Source organism: Galeopterus variegatus, unplaced genomic scaffold, assembly GCF_000696425.1.
Source record: "Galeopterus variegatus unplaced genomic scaffold, G_variegatus-3.0.2 Scaffold16307, whole genome shotgun sequence".
Lineage (NCBI taxonomy): Eukaryota > Metazoa > Chordata > Mammalia > Dermoptera > Cynocephalidae > Galeopterus > Galeopterus variegatus.
Window position 1 is genome coordinate 252 of NW_007742418.1, and position 10,173 is coordinate 10,424.

The 10,173-nt window shown below is 55.6% G+C and overlaps 1 protein-coding gene across 1 annotated transcript in view; it reads right to left on the reverse strand.

Moving 5' to 3' along the window:
• Window positions 1-1,017: 1,017 nt before the first annotated feature.
• The window catches only part of LOC103582451 (telomerase reverse transcriptase-like), a gene marked incomplete at its 3' end in the record, with an annotated part of 19,639 nt that continues 10,483 nt past the window's right edge, over window positions 1,018-10,173 (reverse strand). Inside the window, exons 6-11 of the mRNA XM_008564045.1 lie at window positions 7,931-8,126; window positions 6,758-6,938; window positions 5,688-5,867; window positions 5,269-5,427; window positions 1,918-2,013; window positions 1,018-1,103 (exon numbers count right to left, since the gene is read on the reverse strand). Of these exons, the coding sequence (XP_008562267.1) occupies window positions 1,018-1,103; window positions 1,918-2,013; window positions 5,269-5,427; window positions 5,688-5,867; window positions 6,758-6,938; window positions 7,931-8,126 (898 nt within the window). The remainder of the gene's footprint in view (window positions 1,104-1,917; window positions 2,014-5,268; window positions 5,428-5,687; window positions 5,868-6,757; window positions 6,939-7,930; window positions 8,127-10,173) is intronic.

Here is a 10,173-nt window from a genome sequence, read left to right on the forward strand (position 1 = left end):
ACCACACACACACAGATCACACACATGTGTGCACACGTGTGCACGCACATATGAAAATGGTATTTACCACTCTCAGTCTGCAAATACCTAAAACACATCAAATGAAGCAGCACTTGTACTCCTACCACCCCGTCCCCTCCTCTCACCGTGACCTGGAATGGTTTCAGTGGATAGAGTTAGCGTGTGGAATACCCCTATTCCCCGATTAATCATGACTTCCCTTAATTTTTAAAATTTCAAGCAAGAAGTATATTTAAACTTGCCCACGAAGTGCTGGATTTTGTTTGTGTGACTATAAAAGCATGTAAGTGCCAGAGGGCCTTGCTGGCCACGGGAGTCCTGGCTCCTTCATGCCAGCCGAGGTTCCGCTGCCCTGGCACCCCGTGAGCTTCTGCTGCAGTGGGTCTGGTTGTTCCCACCAGCAGCCGGGCAACAGTGGCTCCTCCAGGCAGCCCACGACCCATTGTGGCTCACACCCACCCACTCTGTGGCCAGCACAGGTCCCACGACCTGCAGGTCGCTGCTCCATTCTCCAGACAGGAAGCCTGAGCCAGAGACTGGGGCCTGCACCCTTGCCAGGGGGTATGTGACTGAATAAAAAGTCATTTGGAAAGCTCAAGTGAGAGGAAGCCGGAGACTCAGGTGTTCAGCTGTGGTGGCCACATGGAGCTTACAGACTGCAGCCCAAACACTGGGCTGCACCTGTGACCCCACACACCAACACCCCACACCTGTGCAGGCTCAGCTACATGACCGCACTCAGCACGGAGCAGGCCTGAGCTCCCTCGGGCTACGTCAATGCCTCATGGGTCCCTGGTGCCCTGGGGCATGGGGTGTGCAGCCTGGAGCCTGGGAGCTTCCCAGGGGCCCTGGTGGGGAGGGGAAGCTGAGAGAGTCAAGGGGAGTGAAGTGGCAGGGGCCAGTCAGTGGATCTCACCAGCTCGTGCCACCCGCCTCTGAGTAGCCACGGCCCAGCTGGCACAATCCAAGATGAATCCAGACGACCCGTCGACTCACCTGCCCCCAATCCTGATGATGTTGTCATGCACGAAGTGCAGGAAGAAATTGAAAAGGCTGCGGCTGGTCTCATTCAGAGAGGAGCTCTGGAGGAGCGAGCAGAGACGCAGGATGGGCGCATGGGCGCGAGGACGCCAGGAGGCGGTGTGGGCCCTCACGTAAGACCCATGGGGTGAGTTCTTCATGGGGGGTGAGGGGCTGGGCTAGCTGCAGGCCAGTCTAGCTGGGGCCGAGTCTGCGAAGGCCGATGGCATTTGCACAAGGCTGAACGTCACCTGTGTGTCCAACTGGGCTCAGACCCCATGCTCACCGCAACCCAGACAGTACTTGCTATATAAAATGCACCTGCCTGGCCCCATGGCACTGGATCTGGGTGCCTAGAGCCCACACCAGCCCGGGAACCATGAGAAATTCATCCAGAGGCCTCAGAGCATCACCTCATGGACACAATTGTCCCCTAACTGGAATAATCACTAAACAAAGATTCTGCAAAGGACCACAGAGCACGTAAGGAGATTTGCCACTGACAACTGGGCCTCGGCTCCCAAGGAAAATGGATTTTACACGTGGCGGGGCAGGTGGAGGGGGGTCTACAGGTCGATTCCAACTTGCCCTCCTAAAGGAAGAGGACACTTTCTCCTTTGCCTCCAGATCAAGGTTGAGGGAGAAGCATCTCTAGCAAACCCCTAGGAAAGCAGCTGCAGACAGCAGAGCGGCCAGGCACAAAGGGAGAGTGCGCTGCTCCCACGGAAGCGGTCCCCACCACGCAGCACAGCTAAGTGGACGCGGTGGGGACCCTCCCGCTGGGAAAGCGGCCGCCGTCAGTCCCTGCCTCGCTCCTCCCGACAGATAAACAGTCCATGCAGCGCAGCGCCCAGTGGCCTGACCCCCACCGGGCACCTGCTCGATGACGACGGCGTCCCTCAGCGAGCCCGTCTCCTGCAGATGCTCCACAAACTGCTGCATGTATGGCTGGAGGTCCGTGAGGGTGGAGACCTGCTGACAAAGAGCAGAAGAGGATGGAGGGGCTGGACGCCACCCTCTGTGGCCCGAGTAGGGCACATGGCTCTTCCAGACAGGACACCAGCAGGCAGAGGTCGTGCCACAGACGTCCAAGCCAGACGACCAGAACAAAGCCTGGGAAAGCCCCACCATGAAGCTTTGGGAACAGGGGGAGAGAAGCACGGGGGGCAGAACAGTGCCACAGGAACACCGGGTACTGCCCCATGGTCACCCCTCATCAGAGCAGCCGCTACCGACTGTCAGGAGCAAAGCACCACCAGCTTCTCCCCAAGGCCTTTCCGACCTCCGGCAGAGGCAGGGCGCAGCCACGGCACGCACGCGGAGTGGGAGGGGGACGGCCCCTTGCCTCCTGCCTCACAGCGACGCTTGCTTTGTATCACAGTAACCGCAAAGCCCAGTGTCCCCAAGACAGGATGTCACCCAAATGAACGCAGCAGAACGCCACACAACGCGAAGCTCTCGGCACGACCGCCGGGCTGGGGAGGGAGCCCACGGATGTGCAGGCTGGCTCTCAGCTAGAACATTCCCTGGGCCCCGTGAATCTGCCACAGTGCTGCGGTCACACGCACGAGAGGCATGACTAAACTGCAGAGGTGACCTGGACAGCGGCCACAGAGACACGTGGAGGCCCCTCCACTGTTAATAATCACGCCGTCAGCAATATACTCCTAACCCACGGGTTAGCATGGAGGGGCTGAATGACATTGAACTGAATGACAATGAAAAGACGACGTGTCACAGTGCACGAGACGCTGCTGAAGCAGTTCTAGGTGAAGTTTGTAACTTTAAATGCTTATTTAGAACAGAAAGTTCAAATATCCATGTTCAAAGCCTGCACCTCAAGAAGCTGGAAAAAGAACAGTAAATTAAACCTAAAAAAAACAGAAGCAGATAGTAAAGAACAGAAATCAATTAAGTAGAAAATAAACAGTAGAAAAAACTAACAAACTCAAAAGCCAGCTCTTTGAAAATATAAATAAAATTGAAAAATCCCTAGAAAAAGAAAACAAACCATCAATGAAAAGCCAAGAGTGAAAAGGGTATCACAACAGATATCACAGAATTCAAAGAAAGTAAATCTACAGCTCGCAGAGAAATTCCAAAAACTGAGCCCGGCCAGGGCACCATCGAGGACAAAGAACACAGCTGCAGGACAAGGAGGCCCCGCCCGGTCGCCCGCAGGTCGCGGTCACGCGCAGGATGCCAACGCGTGGACACAATGGATGGGAGCCCAAAGGGACCCCGTGCTCCTGATTCACAATTCAAGGGAAAACGTGGTCTTATCAGTAAAGGGTGTCGGAGCAACCACGTGTCTACATGGGGAAAGGTCTACCTGGACCTCTGTCTCACGCCACGCACGGAAATGAACTCAGAACAGATCCTAGACCCAACTGTGAAAGCTAAAGCAACGGACGTTGTTCTAGAAGAAAACGCAGAAGAACGTCGGCACAACCCGGGGCAGGCAGGTTTCTCGAGCATAACGGTTTTTGCCGTAAACAATAAAGTGGACTGCACTAAAATTAAAACTTCTGCACGACACGTGCATTCGACGATGGCCTTGTGCACAGAACATGTGAAGAGCTCCTAGAAATCACAAGAGAGGCTGCAGCCCTTACAAACTGGGGAAATGGCTTGAACAGGCATCTCGCAACGAGGTTGTCCAAGCTGTCGCACACACGGAGGCACTCAGCATCCCGGTCGTCACGAAGATGCTAACGGACATTCACAGGACCGCTCCAGCACCGTCAGGCGCGCTGTGGCCTCCAGGGCTCACGCTGCCGAGTGTTGGCGAGTGTGACCCTGCAACTATGCCAGAAAACCCTTGGGCAGTGTCACTAAAGTAAACAAAAGGACGGCTGTGGCCCAGCAGCCCCACCCCTGGGAGTCACCCAGCAGTGAGGGTTTCTGCACTGAAGACACCAACCAAGAATGTTCACAGCGGCATCGTTCAGAACAGCCCAAGCCCAGAACCACTGAAGCATCCACTGCCATGGAGCTGCGCACACGGAACGCCACTCTGGAAGGTGGGGGCCGCACGTTGCCACACGGCCGAATCTCAGTCTCTCCAGAGTTAACGACCCCTGACCCCGAACATCATGTGCCGCCCAATTTCACGCATGTGGAGACAAGTAAAGTGTGTCCACGGGGAGGGAGGTCAGGATTGGGGTCACCTTGGGGAAGGGCTTTAGCAGGGGGGGAAGCGAGGGGGTCTCCTGGGTGCTGCTGGTTCTCTGCACCTTGATGCAGGTGCTGGCCACCAGGTGCCCACAGACATAAAGTTGCGTGGGTGGTACAAATGGTTTGATAACGATACCTGCATAAGTCTTGATTCAACAGAAAAGAAAATAAACACATCCCTGTGGGATTTACCTGCCTCTCCCCAGACCTCAGGCTCCAGGAAGATCCTTCCCCTCTGCACGTCCCCCCTCCCCACCCGCTGGGCACAGTGCTGAGTCCCCCTACCCCAGAGTGCTCACAACCACTGGCCGGGAGCCCAAATCCCAGGTGCTCTGCTCAGCTCTGCTGAGGCTTCAGACCCAGTCGCCCTGGGAGGGGCCCTCGAGCAAGCGACTCCCTGCGTCGTGGGCCCTCCTGCCCTCATGGAACTGGCACGGTGCACACTCAGCCCCTCTGCATGGCACAGCTGGGCATGGGACTCCTAGGGAGGATGGCCGTGGGGACGCCACTATGGCCCTCCTCCCTGCCTGGACCTGGCTTGCAGAACCCGAGGCCCTGATGCTGGGACAGCACAGGAGTTACTGGCCACGGGAAGAGAGGACCTTCAACGCATAACTTGCCACACAACACAAAAATGCCTGCAGACAGGGGCAGAGGCACCTCCCAGGAGGCTCTGCTCAGCACCCACCGGGCAGGCCGGGGCTGCACACACCATGAAATGGACATGCCTACACCACAAACACACACATTATGGACATGCATGTGTCATGAACATGCCTAAAACACACCCACCCACACTAAGGACATGCCTGTGCCATGCATACACATATGCCAGACACACACGCCACAGACACGCCAATGGTGCAGACATACCTGAATCATGGATACACATGAATCATGAACCTGACCATGTCACGGACCCACCTGTATCATGGACACATGCCACAGCCACATCTATATTGCAGACACATCTGTACCACAGACACATCCGCACCACGGGCACACCTTTATCATGAACATCATGGAACACACGCCTGCTGTGGGCCTTACGTGTCTCCTGAAGAGCTTGCGGACGTGCCCGTGGGCTGTTCTCTGGACCACCGCATACCGGCGCACACAATACGTGTTCTCTGGGGGCTGCATAATGCTGGCGATCACCTCCACGAGCCTGTCTTGGGGGATGGTGTCATAGGCCCCCGTCACGTCCACCTGTGTGAGTTGAGGTGAGGACCATCAGCGACTCATGTCACCTGGCCCCCACGAGGTCAAAGCCCCACAGTTCTGTTCCCCCCCGAGCGTGGGCCCAACCTGTCTGTAGCAAACCCTGCAGTGAATCAGATGCAGGAGGACCAGGGAGACCCTGAGCCCCCTGCCCGTGTACCATCCTGGCTGGACACACCCATCCACTGCTGGATCCTGCTGATCCCCAGACCCCAGACCCTGAGGACGTGAGGGCAGGGCAGACCCACCTTGACGAAGTACAGCCTGGGTGTGGGGTCCTGGGCCCGCAGGCGCAGCACGAAGGCCCGCCAGGCTCTGTAGATGTCATCTATGCCCAGCACGGAGGCCCCCAGGAGGCCGGGCCGCCGCCCCCGCTCGTAGTTGAGCACGCTGAACAGGGTCCTGACCTGTGCCTTGACCTGCTGGGCCTGGGGGCCAGCCACATGGGATGTCATCGCCCCCACCTTGGTGCTCCCCAGTCACCCCTATGCCCACTCAGCCTCCCCAAGCCTCCCCCAGCACTGTGCCAGAGCCCAGGTAGACTTGGGCTCTCAGAGAGCCCAGGGAACCATGTCTGGAAAGTGCACCAGGCTACATGCAAGACCTTCATGTGACCCTTCTCTGTCCCCACTTTCCCACGGATGAGGAGGGGAGCCACCTCCTGTGGGGGGCACGCCCACTGGGCTCTGGGGTCAGACACTAGCACTTAACCCAGAAGGGTCAGGCTCGGGTTTATCTACATTCACCAAGACCAGACCAGACCAGACCCTGATCTAGTCGTGGGGACCATGGCTTTGTGTTCTGCTTTGGGGGTGTCACTAATGACAAAATTACCACCAAGTGCTACACGGAGGCACTAGGAAGGAGGGGTTAGAGCTGCCGGTGACGCAGTAGCACAGGGGCAGGAGCCCCAAGGAGGACAAGAGCCCTGGGTGGGGGAGGAGCCCCAGACAAGGTCCTTGGGGTCCTCAGAAACCAGCAGGCTGGTGACAGCTGAGTGGCAGCTGCCACCCTGGTTCCTTCTGCCTGGTTTCTTTGGGGCCACAGGCACCTCGTAGGCCCTGCCGTGCCCAGGACCAGGACCAGCTGCTCCCTGTGGTCCTCGGTGCCCGTTCCTGGAGCTGCTGGGACCTCCTATGTGCGGCTCGTTTGGACCCAGTATCAACCGGCCCCTTGTGCCCCTCACTTGGCCACTAGGAACTTGGGATATGGTGGGCCCTGGCTGCATCTCTCGGGGGCCCCTTGTCAAAGTCAACACCAAACATGGGCTTTAAACACACTTTTGTTTAGAAATAAAACAGAATGAAAGCAGGGTCACCTTCTTTTCTCTGTGGAATGTTCTGGCTCCCACAATATAGTCCATATTCACGATTGGCCGGAGCCCGTTGGGCTTGGGGATGAAGCGCAGTTTCGACGTCAGCAGGGTGGGTGAGGCTCCCCGGCGCTGCCTGACCTCTGCTGCCGACAGCTCTCGCAGCTGCACCCTCTCAAGGTGCTGTCTACAACACAGAGCCTCTCAGGACACGGTAGGGAGCCACGCGACAGACACCAGGTGGGTGAACTTACAGGAAACTACCGTCCTGGTTCAGGGTAAAAGACTGTGAAAAGTTTTCCACAGAATTCGAACGTGCAGAGGGGCTCAGGAGGCTCTGATCTCACTGCCAAAGGGTTGTCACCGAGCCCTTTGAGGCAGGCAGGCTCAGATGACCTGCCAGCCAGGCCAGACCAGAGAGCTAAGGCCGTGGTCTGAGCTCAGCAGGGCCCTTGTCCCCAGCCCGTCACTTCATTTCCTCACTGGATGCAAACCCAAATGAAGTCTACTGCAGCCCCACACACTCCGACACCAAACACCAGCTGAGCAACCAAGAGGCAAGCTCGGGGCCGTTCAGTCAAATTCAACCTTCTAGAAGTTGGCTGCTCAGGTGTTTTTTCCCCTATAGTGAAACGTTTCTATCCCGTTTCCTACAGTGAGTTGTCAAGTAGGCAGGATTTTATCATCTGTGGCCTAAGTTCCAGTAGAATGAATATTAATATGGAAGAGTATGGATTAGAATAGAATCTCGGCCGGCCCGTGGCTCACTCGGGAGAGTGCGGCGCTGGTAGCGCCGAGGCTGCGGGTTCGGATCCTATATAGGGATGGCCGGTGTGCTCACTGGGTGAGCGTGGTGCGGACGACACTGTGCCGAGGGTCGCGATCCCCTTACTGGTCAAAAAAAAAAAGAATAGAATCTGACCCTTGTCCCAAGGTGAGCAAGTGGCTTGCTGGTGCCATTTCTGTTCAATACCAATTCCTTCCACTTTAGATCCTAGAGATTGTGCAGCCCAATCCCCGATTTTACAGGTAAGAAAGCAGGGCTCCAGGCCGTCAGTGCCTAGAGGGTCCCGGCTGCACAACAGGCTGGCAGGAGGCTGGCGCACGCCGTGGGGGAGGGGCGGTGCTTCCTTCTGTGAGGCTGTGAGAAGGGGGACCGCTGGGTGTCTGATGCGATACCTGATGCCAATACTCTGCAGTTTGCTCCAGACACTCTTCCGGTAGAAGAAGAGCTTGTTCTTCTGAAACGTGGTCTCCGTGACATAAAAAAATGATCTGAGCAGCTCGGCCACATACGTGTCCATCAGCCAGTACAGGAACTTGGCCAGGATTGCCTCCCGCAAGCAGTGCTCCGCAGCCGGGACGCAGCCATCCCCTGGAACAAGAAAGATGCTGAACACCCACGACTCACCCCAGATCTATGCCGTCCAACACAGCAGCCACGGGCCGCCGGACACGTGGCAGGTCCAAGCCCGGGTGGGCTGTGCACACACCTTGTGTACCGGACCTCAGAGACACAGTACAGAAAAAAATGTAAGGTATCTCGTTCGTAATGCTGCTACTGATGACATCTTAACATGAGCATATTTTGGATAGGTTGGGCTTTAATAAAATATATTGCTAAAGTAACTTCACCTTTTCTTCTTTATGTTAACATGGCTTGTAGAAATTCTTAAATTATGCGCATGGCCCACGTTACATTTCTATTGGAGGACGATGACCTGGAGCCTGCTCACCTGTCCTAGGTTACCAGCAGGAGGGAGAAAGCAGAGACACGTCCCTGACGGGCGGCACACGGTGGGTGCTGGTGCTGCACAGCTGGGCTGCGCTCTTTCAGACTCATCGCCCTGAGATCCAGAAACGCCTGGGGCCTTCCAGTCTGAGCAACCTGGGCAGGCAGAAGATGCCACCACATGCCAGCTAAGGGACAAGGGACACGCACCTCGAGCCAACATGCCTGTCCTCCCTGGAGGCCCTCCACATTTTATTCTGTGCATCATAAGCAGGGTCCACAGGCATCGCTAGATGCCCCGGGGTCCACGGCAGCGGTAAGGCCAGGGCTCACCACCAATAACCGAGTGAAAGGAACTTGAAGAGAGGAAGAAAGGAGACCCCAGAGGGGAGGTCTGAGAAAGCAGACAGACAAGAGCAAGGAAGAAGAAGATGCAGGTGTGGGAGGATAAAGCCGGACTATCACTGACCACTGAAAACAATAAGTTTAAATGGGGAAGGACGGCAGTAAAGAAACCCGGGACGTAACTAGGTTAGTAGGGACATAGCATGCAGGCTGGGGTAGCAACCAGAGTCCACCTGCACTGGGCCCTAACTGTGTCAGAAGAGGAGCAACGCTTTAGTCTTCAGCACAGCATTAGGTAGCCACTAAGTGAAGAGAAGTCGTGTGTGTCATTTCTAACCTCGAGGAAGCAAAAACAGAGTGAAAACACCCACGCACGGCCGGGAAATGCACACAATGACCCAACACAGAAGGAGTGGGGACACATAGAAAGCAACCTGGGAACAAGACAAAAGGAACGCATCCGGACACGTCTCTAACCGTACACAGCACACAAACGACACCGCTGAGTGGCACAAGGTAAGTGGCACTGATGGTCAGGCTGAACTGGAAATACGTTCTAAAATTCACCTGCATGCTGCTAATAAGACGCACCTAATCCAGAAGGATATAAAAGGTTGAACATAGAAAGAGAAAAAAGACACTGCAGGAAAATACTCACCAAAAGAAAGCCCAGCACGGCAGTCCTAAGAGCAGTCGAAACAGACTGTGAGGTTCGAAGAACCACCAGAGTCCTGTCACAAAATTCCAGGACGTGCACGCACCTAATGACACCTCGTGTACACACTCCAGAACAAGAGGACACAAGCAAATCCACCCCTGACTGAAAGACCATGGCATCCTTCTCAGTAGCCACGCATCTGAAAGGACACAGAAGTTTTACACAGCACCTTAACAAGCTTGGGGCACTGAATGCAGCGACCCACTACAGAATTTCAAATAAACACAGAATAGGTATGAAAACTGCCCATACTAGAGGATAAAGCAGGTCTCCGCAAATTTCAAATAATTGGCATCACACAGCCCACAACACAATTAAGTTAGAAATTAACAACCGACGGGCCGGCCCGGTGGCGCACTGGAGAGTGCGCCGCTTGAGAGCGCAGCAGCGCTCCTGCTGAGGGTTCGGATCCCATGTGGAGACTGGTTCCCGCTCACTGGCTGAGCGCGGTGCAGGCACAACACCGAGGGGTGCGATCCCGTTGCTGGTCAGTAAAAAAGACAAAAAAGGAAAAAAAAAAAAAAAAAGAAATCAACAACCGAAAACTAATTTAAAATAACCACAAATAAAAAATACATCCAAGGGGCCGGCCCGGTGGCGCACTGCTATAGTGCGCCGCTTGGGAAG